The sequence below is a fragment of the Crinia signifera genome, chromosome 1, assembly GCF_055691185.1.
Source record: "Crinia signifera chromosome 1, ASM5569118v1, whole genome shotgun sequence".
Taxonomy (NCBI): Eukaryota; Metazoa; Chordata; class Amphibia; order Anura; family Myobatrachidae; genus Crinia; species Crinia signifera.
In genome coordinates this window covers 9,073,138-9,093,949 of record NC_139217.1, presented here as the reverse complement: position 1 = coordinate 9,093,949, position 20,812 = coordinate 9,073,138, and the positions used below count along the sequence as shown (strand labels likewise).

Below are 20,812 nucleotides of genomic sequence, written 5' to 3'. Positions count from 1 at the left end.
CAGGTAATATCCTATCACAGTACCACACCCAGGGGGCATCCTATCACAGTACCACACAAAGCTCTTATCCTATCACAGTACCACACCCAGGTGATATCATATCACAGTACCATGTGCAGGTAATATCCTATCACAGTATCACATACAGGTAATATCCTATCACAGTACCACATACAGGTAATATCCTATCACAGTACCACATACAGGTAATATCCTATCACAGTACCACATACAGGTGATATCCTATCACAGTACCACATACAGGTAATATCCTATCACAGAACCACATACAGGTAATATCCTATCACAGTACCACACCCAGGTGGCATCCTATCACAGTAACACATACAGGTAATATCCTATCACAGTACCACACCCAGGTGGCATCCTATCACAGTACCACACAAAGCTCTCATCCTATCACAGTACCACGTACAGGTTATTTCCTATCACAGTACCATGTGCAGGTTATATCCTATCACAGTACCACATACAGGTAATATCCTATCACAGTACCACACCCAGGTGGCATCCTATCACAGTACCACACAAAGCTCTCATCCTTTCACAGTACCACGTACAGGTTATATCCTATCACAGTACCATGTGCAGGTTATATCCTATCACAGTACCACATACAGGTAATAGCCTATCACAGTACCACATACAGGTAATATCCTATCACAGTACCACATACAGGCAATATCCTATCACAGTACCACACCCAGGTGGCATCCTATCACAGTACCACACAAAGCTCTCATCCTATCACAGTACCACGCCCAGGTGATATCATATCACAGTACCACATACAGGTAATATCCTATCACACTAACACACACAGGTGGCATCCTATCACAGTACCACACACAGGTTATATCCTATCACAGTACCACGTGCAGGTGGCATCCTATCACAGTACCACACCCAGGTGGCATCCTATCACAGTACCACACCCAGGTGGCATCCTATCACAGTACCACACCCAGGTGGAATCCTACCACAGTACAACACCCGGGTGGCATCCTATCACAGTACCACACCCAGGAGGCATCCTATCACAGTACCACACTCAGGTGGCATTCTATCACAGTACCACACACAGGTAATATCCTATTACACTAACACACACAGGTGGCATCCTATCACAGTACCACACACAGGTGGCATCCTATCACAGTACCACACCCAGGTGGCATCCTATCACAGTACCACACCCAGGTGGAATCCTACCACAGTACAACACCCGGGTGGCATCCTATCACAGTACCACACCCAGGAGGCATCCTATCACAGTACCACACTCAGGTGGCATTCTATCACAGTACCACACCCAGGTGGCATCCTATCACAGTACCACACACAGGTAATATCCTATCACAGTACCACACAGAGGTGGCATCCTTTCACAGTACCACGCCCAGGTGGCATCCTATCACAGTATCACGCCCAGGTGGAATCCTATCACAGTACCACACAAAGCTCTCATCCTATAACAGTACCACACCCAGGTGGCATCCTATCACAGTACCACACCCAGGTGGCATCCTATCAAAGTACCACACCCAGGTGGTATCCTATCACAGTACCACACACAGGAAATATCCTATCACAGTACCACGCCCAGGTGGCATCCTATCACAGTACCACGCCCAGGTGGAATTCTATAACAGTACCACACACAGGTGACATCTTATCCCAGTCCCACACCCCTGTGACATCCTATCACAGTACCACACCCAGATGGCATCCTATCACAGTACCACACAAAGCTCTCATCCTATAACAGTACCACACCCAGGTGGCATCCTATCACAGTACCACACCCAGGTGGCATCCTATCAAAGTACCACACCCAGGTGGCATCCTATCACAGTACCACACACAGGAAATATCCTATCACAGTACCACGCCCAGGTGGCATCCTATCACAGTACCACGCCCAGGTGGAATTCTATCACAGTACCACACACAGGTGACATCTTATCCCAGTCCCACACCCCTGTGACATCCTATCACAGTACCACGCCCAGGTGGCATCCTATCACAGTACCACGCCCAGGTGGAATCCTATCACAGTACAACGCCCAGGTGGAATCCTATCACAGTACCACACACAGGTCATATCTTATCCCAGTCCCACAGCCATGTGGCATCCCATCACAGTACCACGCACAGGTGGCATCCTATCACAGTACCACGCACAGGTGGCATCCTATTACAGTACCACACCAAGGTGGCATCCTATTACAGTACCACACCCAGGTGGCATCCTATCACAGTACCACACCCAGGTGGCATCCTATCAAAGTACCACACCCAGGTGGCATCCTATCACAGTACCACACACAGGAAATATCCTATCACAGTACCACGCCCAGGTGGCATCCTATCACAGTACCACGCCCAGGTGGAATTCTATCACAGTACCACACACAGGTGACATCTTATCCCAGTCCCACACCCCTGTGACATCCTATCACAGTACCACGCCCAGGTGGCATCCTATCACAGTACCACGCCCAGGTGGAATCCTATCACAGTACAACGCCCAGGTGGAATCCTATCACAGTACCACACACAGGTCATATCTTATCCCAGTCCCACAGCCATGTGGCATCCCATCACAGTACCACGCACAGGTGGCATCCTATCACAGTACCACGCACAGGTGGCATCCTATTACAGTACCACACCAAGGTGGCATCCTATTACAGTACCACATACCGGTGGCATCCTATCACAGTACCACACCCAGGTGGCATCCTATCACAGTACCACGCCCAGGTGGCATCCTATCACAGCACCACACACAGGTGGAATCCTATCACAGTACCACACAAAGCTCTCATCCTATGACAGTACCACACCCAGGTGGCATCCTATCACAGTACCACACACAGGTGGCATCCTATCACAGTACCACACCCAGGTGGCATCCAATCACAGTACCACACCCAGGTGGCATCCTATCACAGTACCACACCCAGGTGGCATCCAATCACAGTACCACAGCCAGTTGGCATCCTATCACAGTACAACACCCGGGTGGCATCCTATCACAGTACCACGTGCAGGTGGCATCCTATCACAGTACCATGCGCAGGTGGCATCCTATCACAGTACCACGCCCAGGTGGCATCCTATCACAGCGCCACACACAGGTGGAATCCTATCACAGTACCACACAAAGCTCTCATCCTATGACAGTACCACACCCATGTGGCATCCTATCACAGTACCACACACAGGTGGCATCCTATCACAGTACCACACCCAGGTGGCATCCTATCACAGTACCACACCCAGGTGGCATCCTATCACAGTACCACACCCAGGTGGCATCCAATCACAGTACCACACACAGGTAATATCCTATTACACTAACACACACAGGTGGCATCCTATCACAGTACCACACACAGGTGGCATCCTATCACAGTACCACACCCAGGTGGCATCCTATCACAGTACCACACCCAGGTGGAATCCTATCACAGTACCACACCCAGGAGGCATCCTATCACAGTACCACACCCAGGTGGCATCCTATCACAGTACCACACCCAGGTGGCATCCTATCACAGTACCACACACAGGTGGCATCCTATCACAGTACCACACCCAGGTGGCATCCTATCACAGTACCACACCCAGGTGGAATCCTATCACAGTACCACACTCAGGTGGCATTTTATCACAGTACCACACCCAGGTGGCATCCCATCACAGTACTACACACAGGTAATATCCTATCACAGTACCACACACAGGTAATATCCTATCACAGTACCACACAGAGGTGGCATCCTTTCACAGTACCACGCCCAGGTGGCATCCTATCACAGTATCACGCCCAGGTGGAATCCTATCACAGTACCATGCCCAGGTGGAATTCTATAACAGTACCACACACAGGTGACATCTTATCCCAGTCCCACACCCCTGTGACATCCTATCACAGTACCACACCCAGGTGGCATCCTATCACAGTACCACACCCAGGTGGCATCCTATCACAGTACCACACACAGGAAATATCCTATCACAGTACCACGCCCAGGTGGAATTCTATCACAGTACCACACACAGGTGACATCTTATCCCAGTACCACGCCCAGGTGGCATCCTATCACAGTACCACGCCCAGGTGGAATCCTATCACAGTACCACACACAGGTCATATCTTATCCCAGTCCCACAGCCATGTGGCATCCCATCACAGTACCACGCACAGGTGGCATCCTATCACAGTACCACGCACAGGTGGCATCCTATTACAGTACCACACCAAGGTGGCATCCTATCACAGTACCACACACAGGTGGCATCCTATTACAGTACCACGCACAGGTGGCATCCTATTACAGTACCACATACCGGTGGCATCCTATCACAGTACCACACCCAGGTGCCATCCTATCACAGTACCATACCCAGGTGGCATCCTATCACAGTACCACACACAGGTAATATCCTATCACAGTACCACACCCAGGTGGCATCCTATCACAGTACCACACCCAGGTGGCATCCTATCACAGTACCACACCCAGTTGGCATCCTATCACAGTACCACACCCAGTTGGAATCCTATCACAGTACCACACCTAGGTGGCATCCTATCACAGTACCACACCTAGGTGGCATCCTATCACAGTACCACACCTAGGTGGCATCCTATCACAGTACCACACCCAGGTGGCATCCAATCACAGTACCACCCACAAGTGCATTCCTATCACAGTACCACGCACAGGTGGCATCCTATCACAGTACCACGTACAGGTGGCATCCTTATATAGTAGATAAGGCTGAATAAAGACTTGAGTCCATCAAGTTCAACCTTGGTTTTAATATCTTATCCCTTGTTATATAGTATATTCTGATATTGTTAAATTAAGATTATGATTCTTATCTGTACCCTTGGATGTTTTTGGCCAATATCCAACCTTATTTTAAACGTATTTATTGTGTCTGGCGTCACCACTTCTCCAGGAAGAGAGTTCCACAGTTTGCCTGCTCTGACCGTAAAGAAATGTTTCCTTCTAAGGGAACGAAAGCTTCATTCTTCTAATCTAAACTCGTGCCCTTGTGTCCTAGATTCCTTTCTTGATGTAGAAAGGGTGTTTGACAGTTCCCTATCACAGTTATTATCACAGTACCACACCCAGGTGGCATAGTATCACAGTACCACGCCCAGGTAGCATCCTATCACAGTACCACACCCAGGTGCATCCTATCACAGTACCACACCCAGGTGGCATCCTATCACAGTACCACACCAGGTGGCATCCTATCACCGTACCACACCAGGTGGCATCCTATCACAGTACCACACCCAGGTGGCATCCTATATCCGTACCACACCCAGGTGGCAGCCTATCACAGTACCACACCCAGGTGGCATCCTATCACAGTACCACACCCAGGTGGCATCCTATCACCGTACCACACCAGGTGGCATCCTATCACAGTACCACACCCAGGTGGCATCCTATATCCGTACCACACCCAGGTGGCAGCCTATCACAGTACCACACCCAGGTGGCATCCTATCACAGTACCACACCCAGGTGGAAACTTATCACAGTACCACACCCAGGTGGCATCTTATCACAGTACCATGCCCAGGTGGCATCCTATCACAGTACCACACCCAGGTGGCATCCTATCACAGTACCACACCAAGGTGGAATCCTATCACAGTACCACGCCCAGGTGGCATCCTATCACAGTACCACACCCAGGTGGAATTTTATCACAGTACCACACATAGTTGGCATCCTATCACAGTACCACACCCAGTTGGCATCCTATCACAGTACCACACCCAGGTGGCATCTTATCACAGTACCACACCCAGTTGGAATCCTATCACAGTACCACACCCAGGTGGAATCCTATCACAGTACCACACCCAGTTAGATTCCTATCACATTACCACACCTGGGTGGCATCCTATCACAGTACCAAACCTGGGTGGCATCCTATCACAGTACCAAACCCGGGTGGCATCCTAGCACAGTACCACGTACAGGTGATATCCTAAAACAGTACCACGCCCAGTTGGAATCCTATCACAGTACCACCTACAAGTGCATTCCTATCACAGTACCACGCACAGGTGGCATCCTATCACAGTACCACACCCAGGTGATATCCTATCACAGTACCACACCCAGATGGAATCCTATCACAGTACCACACCCAGGTGATATCCTATCGCAGTACCACACCCAAGTGGCATCCCATAACAGTACCACACCCAAGTGGCATCCTATCACAGGACCACACCCATATGGCATCCTATCAGACTACCACATACAGGTGGCATCCTATCCCAGTACCACGCACCTGGTGGAATCCAATCACAGTACCAAACTCGGGTGGAATACTATCACAGTACAACACCCAGGTGGCATCCTATCACAATACCATGCCCAGTTGGAATCCAATCATAGTACCACACCCAGTTGGAATCCAATCATAGTACCACACCCAGGTGGCATCCTATCCCCGTACCATGTACAGGTGATATCCTATTACAGAATCTACTCCCAGACTCTGGAGCCCCATGCCAGCTGCCTTATGGTAGAGCTAGCATTATTCCTAGCACATGGCAGTTGGAGTCCTCTCACGTCCCTTCTTAATGGGGAAAATGGAAAACTTTTGATAAAGTTAATGCTCCCATTGGTGCAGGATGCTATACCTGTATCTGTACTATGGATGATGGATGATGGATGTATGAGTTTTGGTGTGACAACACCAGGGAAGGGAGAGCATTAGACCTCTACCCCCAAAGGTCCATCCACGGCCCCATTTTACACAAAGACTACGGTTTGGAATTCGCCAGGGTTTGCACCACTGAAATCACAATAGAATTATGGATGCGGTTGGCAGCACTGGCATTATGTTACCCTCCCAGGATGTCCATTTGTACCATTTGTATATGTAGCTCATGGAACCTCTGTGGTATATATTCTACCATCCCACATAATGTGGTGTCACGGACCCACCAGTCGCTCCTCCAGATACGTCAACCTGAGCAGCTCCGGCCGTGACACACAGGTCCCCTATAAGAGGTATGCCACCACCAATGCAAGTTCAAGAAAGGATGTTTGCATACTGTATGTCCAGATACACAATACAATATATAAAATAGGTTGTAAAGTTAACCTCTCTCTTTTGGCTTAAGTCCTAAGGACACATATTCAGAACTAGAATTTTGGATGATTTATTCCAAGAAATACTTCAGATCTTTAGTGATAAAAATGGTTACAAAGATGATTACAAAGATTTTAAAAGTACACACAGAAATAATACAGCTCAAACAAAAAAGGGATTTTTGTAAGAACTTACCGTTTGAATCCCATTTTCTGATATGGTCCTGGTGACACAGCTCAACATTGGGGATGTAGGAGTGTCCGTAGGAGCCAGACACCTATCCTAAAGCTTTTGGAGGGTAGGCTTCTCCCTTCTGCATCCCAGACTCCTCAGTTCAATCTTTCAAAGCCACTGGAATACATTAACTCAGTACAAACGCCTGCACATATTATATGCACAACTTCAAAATTAACTTTTCAACCATATATAACATGAAACATCATGAACACTGGCATACTTACTGAGCGTAAGGGAGGGATCGCTGTGTCACCAGGACCATATCAGAGAAAGGGATTAGAACGGTAAGTTCTTACAAAAATCCCTTTTTCTCTTTCAATGGTCCTGGTGACAAAGCTCAACATTGGGACGTTCCAGAGTCGGTCCTTTGGGTGGGTACGCTCAGGTCTGCAGCTCTCATCACTGCTCGCCCGAATGATGCGTCCTCCGACACGAACTCATGGAACCTATAGAATTTGGCAAAAGTGTGAACAGATGACCAAGTGGCGGCCCTGCAAACCTGCTCAGCTGTGGCCGCATGTCGAACCGCCCAAGAGGTGGCGACCGACCTGGTGGTATGCGCATTAATCCTGGCCGGCACAAGCCTACCAACCTTAGTATATGCAAAGGCAATAACAGAACGCAACCACCTAGCAATGGTCTGCTTAGAAGCAGGACAACCAATCTTATGCACATCATACAAGACTAGCAAAGTATCAGTCTTCCTGACACCCTTCACCCTGTCCACATAAATGCGCAAAGCGCGCACAACATCCAAATTCCTCAATTTGTCCCTTTTTCTTGAACCCTCTGGTTGTTGAAACACAGGTAGAACTATCTCCTGATTTAAATGAAAAGCAGAGACTACTTTTGGCAAAAATTGGGGTACTGTTCGAAGAACAGCCCTGTCCTCATGAAAAATAAGGAAGGGAGACTTGCATGACAACGCTCCCAACTCTGATACTCTCTTTGCTGATGCAACAGCCAACAAAAATACAATCTTCCATGTAAGGAACTTAAGGTCAGCCGACCTCAGCGGCTCAAAGGGCGCCTTTTGAAGACACTCCAGTACCAGCGATAAATCCCATGGAGCCACTGGTTGCTTGTAGGGAGGTTTCAATCGTGAAACCCCTTGCAGGAAAGTTTGCACCTCCGGTAGCAAAGCTATCCTCTTCTGGAAATAAATCGACAAGGCCGATATCTGTACCTTGAGTGATTGAAGGCTTAACCCAGACGAAAAACCATCCTGCAAAAACGTCAACAATTTTGAAAGTCGAAACCGCGATGTATGCGACTTCTGCCTTTCACACCACCTAATATAGGTCTTCCAGACCCTATAATAGTTTGCTGAAGACACTGACTTCCTAGCTTTTACCATGGTGTTAACCACAGCCTCCGAGAACCCCTTGTTCTTCAAGATGGCGGTTTCAATAGCCAAGCCGTCAAATTTAGCCAAGCTGAATCCATGTGTAAGAACGGCCCTTGGTTTAACAGATCTGACCTCAGAGGTAGACGCCACGAGTCCACAGACAATCTCTGAAGCCTCAAGTACCAGGACCTCCTTGGCCAATCTGGGGCCACTAGAATCACCGGAATTCCTTGGGACTGGAGTCTTTTCAATACCCTCGCCAGCATTGGAAATGGCGGGAAGACATAAAGCAGATTCCCCTCCCAGGGGATAGTCATTGCATCCACTGCTTCGGCTCGTGGATCTCTCGTCCTGGCATAGAACCTGGGCACCTGATGATTGAACCTTGATGCCATCAGGTCCACATCCGGAGTTACCCACTTCAATGTAAGCTGAAGAAATACCTGTGGGTTCAGGCTCCATTCCCCTTCCAGCAGCTCCTCCCTGCTCAGGATCGGCCTCGATATTCTCCACCCCTGGGATGAATATCGCTGACAACGCTGGAACATTCAGCTCCACCCACAAGAAAATCCGGGAAACCTCCCACATGGCCATGTGTGGAATAAAAGCCTTTTTTCCACTCCGCTCGAGGGACCGGGATCACCACACCCTTCTCTAAGAGAGATTGAGCCGCCCCCAAAAGAGCAGCCCGGAGCCGAGACTCCTTTGGTAGAGGTGTAGGAAAGAATCTTCTCGGAGGAAGACCTTTAAAGGGAATTCTGTAACCCTGGGATATAATGTCCAACACCCAAGGATCCTGGCCCAACAATGCCCAAGTGTCCCTGAACCATCTCAGATGCCCCCCCACTCTGACCACCGTTGGGATAATTCCCGGGTAGTCCGGCTGAGGGCTTGTCCTCACTTTTGGTGCTTGGTTTCTTATTAAAGGAACCAAACTTTGACTTAGGGACCTTGCCCCTGGAGGACAGAAATTTTCCCCTAAAGGACTGTCCACGAAAGGACGCACCCCCTCTAAGGGAGGGCCGAAAGGACGGCCTAAAAGCAGAAAACCTTGAAGCCTGTTTTGCTGCAGGAGCCGGCAGGAAGGTACTTTTGCCTCCCGTGGCCTGCTTAATAATCTCTTCCAGCTCTGAACCAAACAACAGCTTTCCTTTAAAAGCTAAAGCCTCTAAGGCCTTTTTAGATTCATTATCCGCTTCCCAGGCTTTAAGCCACAGCACTCTCCTGGAATTGACGGACACTGTGGAAACCCTGGAAGCCATTTTGAGAGCTTCCTCCTCAGCCTCAAGCACATACTCCGCAGCTGATTTAAGTTTCTCAGCAAGCAGCAACACACATGGATCAGCATGTAAAATTGTACACAGGTCATTGGCCCACACAATCATGGCCTTAGAGACCCAGGCTGATGCTATAAGTGGGCGTACAGTGAAGCCTACCCCCTCAAATTTTGCCTTGAGGTTACCTTCCAGCTTTTTGTCTACGGGGTCCTTAAATGCTGCCCCCCCCTGGACAGGTAGCACCGTGGCTTTAGAAAGCCGAGCCACAGAAGCATCCACCACCGGAACTTTTTCCCAGAGGTCTGCATGAGCCTCAGGCATGGGGTATAGACTTAAGAATCTCTTAGGCATCTGCAGCCTTTAATCAGGCTTTTCCAAGCCCCTTCCAATAGATCCTGTAACCCTTCATCCGCAGGGAAAGTAACAGTCTCCTTACGCTGCCGTTTAAAAACATCCTTGGCAGGAGTTTTATCCTCCACAGACAAATTCAAAGCCTGCTTAACAGCAGTAATCAAGTCCTCCACCCCTGAGGCTGAGGACTCTTCAGAATCATCACCCTGATCCCAGGGGATGTCTGTGTACTCTCCCTCCTCATCAGCAACAAGCAATGGCACTGAATAAGACCTTTTAGGGGTCCCCACAGTATCACCATCAAATCTGTCTAACAAATCATTAAACCTGCTGATCCCCTTAGCAGTATCCTGCATGACCTGTAAGAAGACAGGATCTGCCGGGGTCAGAGGCAAGGAGCCAGAGGACTGCTGAGATGATGACATAGGTCTCGGGGAAGCTACCAACACATCACTCTGTCTGTCCAGCAATTGCACTAAGGCATTAACCGACCTGCCCAGGGCACTGGCCCACGCAGGTTCCGATTACTCTACCCTCTGGGGTTCACTCCATGGGTCTCACAGCAGCGCAAGCAATACACAAGCCCCCCTTGGCCATCTGCTCAGGGACAAAATTCAGTGTACAAACACTGCAAGTGCTCAATGCATTAAGCGCTCCCTCCCCCAAAGCCACAGACTGTTGCTCAGACATGATGTAAAAGTAACAGTCACAGCACACAATGTACAGGCATTTTATACAGAGCCAACGTACTACAGTCACTTATCTGTCTGAAGCTTTCACAGTGGGGAAACGATGCCCAGGAAATCCAATCACTCTGTCAGGATCTGTAAGCCAGCTCAGCTCCGCTGCAAGCGTTCCGAATGGCGCCAAAACAGAGTGAGGGAAGAGACCAAGTCCCTGCTGCTGCGGGGTCCGTGACTTTTGGCGCCAACCACCCCCAGACAGCCGCTCCCATTGCAGGATCTCCAAGTTCCAGTGTCTCCCCCTCTGCTGGGGACCACTTGGAACATGCCTGTAACACACTGCTGTCCTCTCATATAGGAGCTCAGTGTGTAAGCTCCGCAGAAAATGGCCGCCGCCATCCCATGATCCCCACCTAGCGTGAAGCCGGTTTCAGAGCGCTCCGGAGCCCAGGCAGCTTCTTAAAAGAAGCTGTAAGCGCTGCACAGGGAGGCCAGACAGCGTCTCCCTCGTGCACAGTGAGCTGACAGGACGCGCTTCTGTCAGCTCCTGCTGCGCTAGCAGTGTGAGGATTCACTAATGAGAATCCTCACACTGTGCCTACCTAGCTAGTGTAGAAGTTAATAAAATAAAAAACTCCTAACTAACTCTAATCCTTCGGCTGCTCCCGCAGCCCTTTAGAATAGCACCCACTCCAGTGACCCTCCTACATCCCCAATGTTGAGCTGTGTCACCAGGACCATTGAAAGAGAAATAAAAGGGAATTAAAAATGTCAGAACATGACTTGCACCCAAGTACTGATTCTGTAGTGGGGGGGGGGGTTTCCTCATGAAACATTGGGTCGCTTCCAGCCAGCTTGCTTTTCCCCCAAGAAGTACCAAAAACACAGTGACAAGAGAGCAGTTATACCTGCGGGCTCCCTCATCCCTCCCACCCTTGGGATTTTGACCATTTCCCTGCTGGAAATTAATGAACCTCCCTAGATAATTGATCTTCTACATGAATTAGTCCCCCTTAGGTCACATTAAGTTTACACGCAGAATACAAGATATGCCCTGATTTCACACATAATAATAACAGAACACATGATTTATTCCACCCATCATGTGATCGGATCATGACATGTGGTGTTATTGTCTGCGCGCTGTCTGTGTCTGCGCGCTGTCTGCGTCTGCGCGCTGTCTGTGTCAGTGCGCACTGTCTGTGTCTGCGCGCTGTCTGTGTCTGCGCGCTGTCTGTGTCTGCGCGCTGTCTGTGTCTGCGCGCTGTCTGCGTCTGCGTGCTGTCTGCGAGCTGTCTGTGTCTGTACGCTGTCTGTGTCTGCGTGCTGTCTGTGTCTGCGCGCTGTCTGTGTCTGTGCGCTGTCTGTGTCTGCGCGGTGTCTGTGTCTGCCCGCTGTCTGCGCGCTGTCTGCATCAGCGTGCTGTCTGCGAGCTGTCTGTGTCTGCATGCTGTCTGTGTCTGCGCGCTGTCTGTGCGTTGTGTGTTATCTTTATGGAGAGACCCCAGCCTGGGTAGTTAGATGCTGGGTGTCCTATTTATGTATGACAAATGTAACACTGTATATCGTGGATTTCTAGCCTTGGACAGCTCCTGTTTCCAGGTCACACAGTGAGCCAGATTCAGTACCGCTCGCTAAGCAGTGATCGTTTGCTGCTTAGCATAGAGCTGAACGCCCCCCCTGCTGCCGAATCCCCTCAGTAACATGCTGAGGGATATACGAGAACACATCCCTCATCCCCTCACATGCTGCCAGAGGGGAGAGAAATCATTCAATGGTCACCGACTATCCCTTTGGCCTCTTCTGTGCCTTACTGAATCACCACCAGCAGGTGCACAGGTGTACTCATTACTCACTGACACATTTCCCAGGTCACCCAGTAGGCACACAGGTGCACTCATTACTCACTGACACATATCCCAGGTCACCCAGTAGGCACACATGTGCACTCATTACTCACTGACACATTTCCCAGGTCACCCACCAGGAGCACAGGTGTACTCATTACTCACTGACACATTTCCCAAGTCACCCACCAGGAGCACAGGTGTATTCATTACTCACTGACACATTTCCCAGGTCACCCAGCAGGAGCACAGGTGTACTCATTACTCAGTGACACATTTCCCAGGTCACCCAGCAGGAGCACAGGTGTACTCATTACTCACTGACACATTTCCCAGGTCACCCAGCAGGTACACAGGTGTACTCATTACTCACTGACACATTTCCCAGGTCACCCAGCAGGAGCACAGGTGTACTCATTACTCACTGACACATTTCCCAGGTCAACCAGCAGGAGCACAGGTGTACTCATTACTCACTGACACATTTCCCAGGTCACCCAGCAGCTGCACAGGTGTACTCATTACTCACTGACACATGTCCCAGGTCACCCAGCAGGTGCACAGGTGTACTCATTACTCACTGACACATTTCCCAAGTCACCCAGCAGGAGCACAGGTGTACTCATTACTCACTGACACATTTCCCAGGTCACCCGGCAGGAGCACATGTTCACTCATTACTCAATGACACATGTCCCAGGTCACCCAGCAGGAGCACAGGTGCACTCATTACTCACTGACACATGTCCCAGGTCACCCAGCAGGTGCACATGTGTACTCATTACTCGCTGACACATTTCCCAAGTCACCCAGCAGGGTACAGGTGTCACATTTTAAGGGATGCACAGCTGGAGCTATTTATTTCCGATATGATTATGTGAAGAGACCTAGAAAACATGAGCTGTTTGGGGTCCTGAGGACCAATTTTGAGAACCTGCGCTCTACAGTATATGATCTATTTCACGTTTTCATAGATGCCAATACATACAGACATAACTTTTAGATGAGATTTGTACCCCTCGTTCACATTACACGTGGCTGACTGGCTGGTGTGATGTACCCTTGCCTATATTACACATGGCTGACTGGCTGGTGTGATGTACCCCTCGCCTATATTACACGTGGCTGACTGGCTGGTGTGATGTACCCCTCGCCCACATTACATGTGGCTGACTCGCTGGTGTGATGTACCCCTCGCCTATATTACACATGGCTGACTGGCTGGTGTGATGTACCCCTCGCCTATATTACACATGGCTGACTGGCTGGTGCGATGTACCCCTCGCCTATATTACACATGGCTGACTGGCTGGTGTGATGTACCCCTCACCCACATTACACATGGCTGACTGGCTTGTGTGATGTACCCCTCGCCCACATTACACATGGCTGACTGGCTGGTGTGATGTACCCCTCGCCCACATTACACATGGCTAACTGGCTGGTGTGATGTACCCCTCGCCTATATTACACATGGCTGACTGGCTGGTGTGATGTACCCCTCGCCTATATTACACATGGCTGACTGGCTGGTGTGATGTACCCCTCGCCCACATTACTTGTGGCTGACTGGCTGGTGTGATGTACCCCTCGCCCACATTACTTGTGGCTGACTGGCTGGTGCGATGTACCCCTCGCCCACATTACATGTGGCTGACTGGCTGGTTTGATGTACCCCTCGCCCACATTACACGTGGCTGACTGGCGGGTTTGATGTACCCCTCGCCCACATTACACATGGCTGACTGGCTGGTTTGATGCCTGGCAGGACACTACTCTGTCTATTCCTGAGCAGACTGCTCTGTCCTGTAACATGGGGAAAAGTACTCCACTGCTCCTCACAAGACCAGCACCACTGTCTCCTGAAACACTCTGTGCTGCTGCGCACATTCTGTTTATCTGATGGTCACTTACAATCTGTGCACATAATGGATGGACAGTAGATGAACACTGGTAAGAAAAACTGGTCAGGACCTCACATAGGACCTTATTCTGGTTCACACGCAAGCTGCGATATTCAGAGCTTCGCGTGTGGTTTAAACACCGCCTGCAGGAACGCCGCCCCCCACTCGCACCGCAATTTATCCCGCACGCATGCGAATGGATGTTTATTATACAAAAAGAAGAACGATTTCAGAGGCAGCGCTGATCCAAATACAACATTATAAATGTATTATTTAAATAACAATCTATACAGTTATTACACAAATACCGGCCGGTACTTCAGCAATTCTTGAATTATATTGGTTAGTAAGCGGATGTTAGGAATGAACAATTGGCTCTCTCACAGCTTAGTCCGTGTTAGTGTGTTAGGTAGCATGCATGCTTTCAATGTTAGTAGAATACTCAGTTATTGTAAAAACACAGAGATATGGATAGTGCTCAATTGAGTCACTCGTTTTGGATGTGGGGATCTCCCGGCTGTTGATTCCCTGCTGTAAGCAAAACAGCCTTCAGGGTCGTATCCACAGAGTTGTATGCGGTCTTGGAGGCGATATGAATATGCAGGAGGGCACGGTGATGCGGCGGTCGGCACCTGGGTAAGCTCCTTAACGCGTTTCTCGGCCTTTGGAATCGGCCGATTCCAAAGGTGCCTGACATCTGAGAGAGCCCTGTGCGGAAAGCGGGCGGGCAGCTGACATTTGATTGTCAGCTGCCCGCCCACCGCACCAACATCACGGGCGCATTTACATGGCAATGCCCAACGTTTTCACGGGAACACCCATGAAATGCTGGGCGTTACGATGGGCAAGACCCCTCGCCGCCTCCCGCCCACACTGCTAGGTGCGAATGGGTCGGTGCACAAGAAATTCACTGTGCCTGCTCGTGCCAATTGGCTGCACATGCAGAGCCCCCCCCCCCCCACACACACACAATGCCTGTTACAGAAAATATGGCTGAAAGGACAATTACCGAGCATTGGTCCAGAGGGCATGACATAGAAATAGTTTCTGAATACACCGCAATCATCATCAGTATCTGGTACATCCGGTACATTCACAAACACTAAAAAAGAGAAAAAATATACATTATACATACAATATGAGACTACCATTCAATAAGCACCACAGTGTGCATGTGTGTGTATGTATATATATATATATATATATATATATATATATATATATATATATATATATATGCTGGGATGGATGTAGGCGGCACTCTCGGATTTAGTGAAGCAAAGAAACATTTATTGTGGCTCCAACATGTTTCGGGCGCAGCCCGTCCTCAGGGAACAATCCACACAGTGCAAGTGAACATATAAATACACAAACCAAGCAGAGAAAACCCCGCCCCCCGCCTCATCAGCCCACAACAACTCTCACCTGCGAGCTCCCCTGCTGACTGTCTCACCTGTAGCCATCACTGCGCTCTGCCGGCCCAGACACCATAGTTGAAGCTGCAGCTTCTTCTTCTGATGTCATCAGCCTTCGCCTCACGCTGTGGAGTGCACAGGGAGTCCAAGCCTCGTTCTGGGTGCCACTAGGTCTTATTTAAAGGATACAAACCAGCTAATAGAGTGCCTCAAGAATTTAGGAGATGTACCGGATAACATCATCTTGTGTAGTGCCGATGTGGTCGGACTCTATACCTGCATACCCCATCAAGAAGGGATGCAGGCAGTAGAACACCTACTTAGGAACAGCCCTCAATATCAAGGCCCCCCCATATCTTTGTTTATGGACTTGCTCTCTATGGTACTGCATAAGAATTATTTCTTGTACAATGGTGTTGTGTATCGACAGCGACTTGGCGTGGCGATGGGGTCCAATGTGGCCCCATCCTACGCCAATGCGTATATGAACGCAATTGATCACAAATTATTTTTTTCAGCGCAACATGCAGAGAAGGTGTTACTGTATTTACGTTTTATTGATGACTTACTTGTTCTTTGGCGGGGCACCCCAGAAGAATTAAAAGAAGTGTTTGAAGCACAAAATGCTAGCAACAGCCCAGTAAAACTCACATACAATCTTAGTAGGGACACAGTTAACTTTCTGGATGTTAAAATACAGTTGATCAATAACAAACTTGAAACATCACTTTTTGTTAAAGAAACAGACCGCAACACCATTCTAAGACAGGAAAGTTGCCATCCCATCCCCCTGAAGCAGGGGTTACCTTACTCTCAAATGTTGAGGGTGAGGCGAATCACCAGCAGGGAAGATAAGGTACAGGAAGAACTTGATAATATGCAAGCCAAGTTTGAACAGAGAGGCTATAAAACCAGGGATCTGGTTAAAATTAAACAAAAGGTTTTGGCCACACCCAGAGAACAGGCACTAAAAGGGGCAACCAAAGATAAAACTTTGGGTAACAGGATCCCCTGGGTTACTAAATTTAGTGTGGAAAGCGGAGAGACCACTAAAAAGGTTAAAGCACTTTGGCCTATTGTTGCCACAGATCGTGATCTAAAAAGTCTACACAACACCCGGATCATGCCAGCCTATAAGAGGGGGCGTAATCTGGCAGACCTTTTGGTCAAAACCGATGTATCCACACTTGTAAAAATAAGCACACCATCACATTTCCTGTCAAGACCTAAAGGATGTTACAAGTGCATTGGCTGCGTTACTTGCAGCTCAATGCTTACGGGGGACACAGTCAGTCACCCGCATACTGGAAAAAAGTTTAAAATTAGACACTCTGTCACATGCTCATCTAAATTCGTGGTGTATATTCTGTCTTGTCCATGTGGTCTGTACTACATGGGCAAGACAGAATGTCAGTTCAAAGAACGTATGGCCAATCACCGCTTGGCCATCCGACAGGCCATCAACACAGGTCGGAGTGACCAACCAGTAGCTCGCCACTGTGTAGAACACAAACACAGTTTGGCAAGCATCAGATCAAAAATCATAGATCAGGTTCCCACCACAGCCAGAGGAGGTAATAGAAAAAAACAACTTTTACAAGCAGAGGCCAGGTGGATCCACTTACTTGACACGCTGGCCCCCAGGGGCCTAAATGAGCAACATGGGTTACAACATTTTATCTAATTTTTGTACTGTTTACATTTTATCTAATTTTTGTACTGTTTACAAATTTACCCAGATGTTGTCACTGACAGGTCTAAAGAAATAAGAACCTTTAGAATTATATAGATTAGATCTGTCAAATTGCTGCTGTGCCATTTTGTATGTATTTTGTCCGTTTTTAATATATTTTTTATGCACTGCTGCAATACAGCAGCTATTAAATGATGCCAGATTGGTGTCTCTTAAACTGACCTAATGAGGTCTCTTAAAACACATTATCACAGTTTTTTAATAGTTTGATTTTTTGTATCACAGGAGCGTCTCATTGCCTAGGCAACGTACACCAGAAGCGGCACCCAGAACGAGGCTTGGACTCCCTGTGCACTCCACAGCGTGAGGCGAAGGCTGATGACATCAGAAGAAGAAGCTGCAGCTTCAACTATGGTGTCTGGGCCGGCAGAGCGCAGTGATGGCTACAGGTGAGACAGTCAGCAGGGGAGCTCGCAGGTGAGAGTTGTTGTGGGCTGATGAGGCGGGGGGCGGGGTTTTCTCTGCTTGGTTTGTGTATTTATATGTTCACTTGCACTGTGTGGATTGTTCCCTGAGGACGGGCTGCGCCCGAAACATGTTGGAGCCACAATAAATGTTTCTTTGCTTCACTAAATCCGAGAGTGCCGCCTACATCCATCCCAGCATCTACAAGAGCTTACTAAAGCTATAAGGAAGGCACCGGGTCATACTAAAAGACATCCATAGGAGTGCCGGGCACTTGGAATGATATATATATATATATATATATATATCTCTCAAACAAAATATCTTATGCCGCACTAATTATAATATCTAAAGATGGTCACCAGTAACACTTAGCCCCCTACTAGTGGGGCTCCACAATCCAAATGTACCCACAATAGTGTATCCAGGCGCCCTACAATATTCAAATGGTGATTCCGCTCTCTCTTTACTTTATAGTTCATACACAAGAAATTTTCAACATAAAACATTTATTAAAAAAACATATAAAACAGTTTTTTCATGTCAAATTCTTGCCAGAGGTGTATTTTTCACAAGATTATGGATGAAACATAAACCCAACGCGTTTCGTCTCGTTGTGAGACTTCATCAGGGGTATAAAGGTTTTAAACAAATCTATAACAGTAAAACGCAATAGATCTGCTGCAACATGTCCCAAGTGTGGCGACCTCTCTGGCACTTTTCTGCATCTGTTATGGGGGTGCCAAAGCGTTACAAAATTCTGGGAAGAAGTTAAAAATGTAATAGTAGACACGGGGTTTAATAATGAGACATTATCCGTTAAGTGTTGCCTATTAGGCATTGTGGGCGATAACATATGTGGTAATGATAAAATCTACATCAACAACCTATGTTCAATGGCGAAAGTCATAATTGGGAGAAATTGGATGGCTAAAGCAGCACCCGAGCTGAATTGCTGGGTAGTATTACTAAATGATATCATTAGACAGGAGCGATCTCTATACGCTACTCGCAACACTGTAACCAAATTTAATTTAATATGGCACAAATGGATTAACTCCTCGTATTATCAAGTGTAATTTACAACATTATGTCACTAGGATAGAGTCACAAAAGACAGAAATAGGGGTCAGGGTATGGACGGGTGGGGGGGTTATTATGGGGCTGGGATAGGTATTATCACCATATGTAATATATAGCGGACATTGACAGCTGAACCACGTGACGATAAGCAGTTTGTCATCATATTTGTCTGAATTTCGATTGTCGCACTAATTCACGTGTTTTGGAGTACCGTAATATGTAAAGAGTATTTATTACTAATCACTTTTTTTTCTTAGTAGTGAATCTTCATAATTTCATTTAGTGCACATGCACCCAATTTCACTCATATTGTTGATATTAAAGGAGCGGAGGGTAGCATAATCCTGTCCGGTTTGATGTATTCTCTTCAAAGTATAATCAAATCGTTCACTGCAAGTTCATATCCTTGTTTCGTACCCAGTCATAATTACAATCCCGACGTCCTATTAAGATCCGTCATTATAGGCTGGTATGCAGGTCACTCATTACCCAACCAGGTCAACACCTATATATATACCTCGGTAGCAATAAATACTCATATCGACAATAAATTCATAAGACAGGTTCACGGTAACATCATAGTTGGTAATCAAGAGCCAAGAGGGGGGAAGACTTTGGGACACTGCACGCCATACCGGCTGTAGTATTATCCTCAACATAAGTTAAATCAACAAGAAGTAGGCACAATGAGATAAATCTGTATTTCATCCTGTTTATGTAACAAAAGTATATTGTACTGTATTTGTCTGTATGTGTATGTACGTCGTATGTTATTTCTTTTTTGTTTATAGTTATATTGTAAATTGATAAAAGTAATAAAAATTTGAAAAAAATAAAAAATAAAAGTAAAACGCAATGGTAAATAATTACAAATGGAGAGATAAATACACAAACATAAAAATAAACGAGTAACAGGGATAATAATCCTACTATAGGTTTGATTGGTGGGGACGGGGAACAAACGAGTAAGAAGAGAAGGAGGACTATAGAAGACATCATCTGTCCAGAATAATAGTCACAATATAGTTTTAGGGGTGTTTGACTTTTTTACCCTCTTAAGTCGTTTGCCCGGTGTTATACTGGTATTGGAAATGATATTAATAATATAGACGGGAACGCTTGTACTTTACCTGTAATAGGTTTAGCAAGAGTTCCTCCAGTTGTATAAAATAGGTTTATGAGCTGCCCCTCTGGTAGGATGGATAATCCCTTCTGTATTAAGTCTACCACCTATTCAGGGGAAATCCTATGGATATAAAACCTATTCAAATATACCATCTTATTGGACGTATTCATCTGCAACATATAATTATTATAATTTACCTGTAATCAATTTAAGATC

General features: G+C 47.5%; 1 protein-coding gene across 1 annotated transcript in view; it reads right to left on the bottom strand.

The window, feature by feature from the left end:
• Positions 1-20,812, bottom strand: part of LOC146025451 (proteinase-activated receptor 1-like) — a 95,277-nt gene that overhangs the window by 41,408 nt on the left and 33,057 nt on the right. Inside the window, exon 3 of the mRNA XM_083155520.1 lies at positions 15,824-15,916. Coding sequence (XP_083011646.1) covers positions 15,824-15,916 — 93 coding nt within the window. The remainder of the gene's footprint in view (positions 1-15,823; positions 15,917-20,812) is intronic.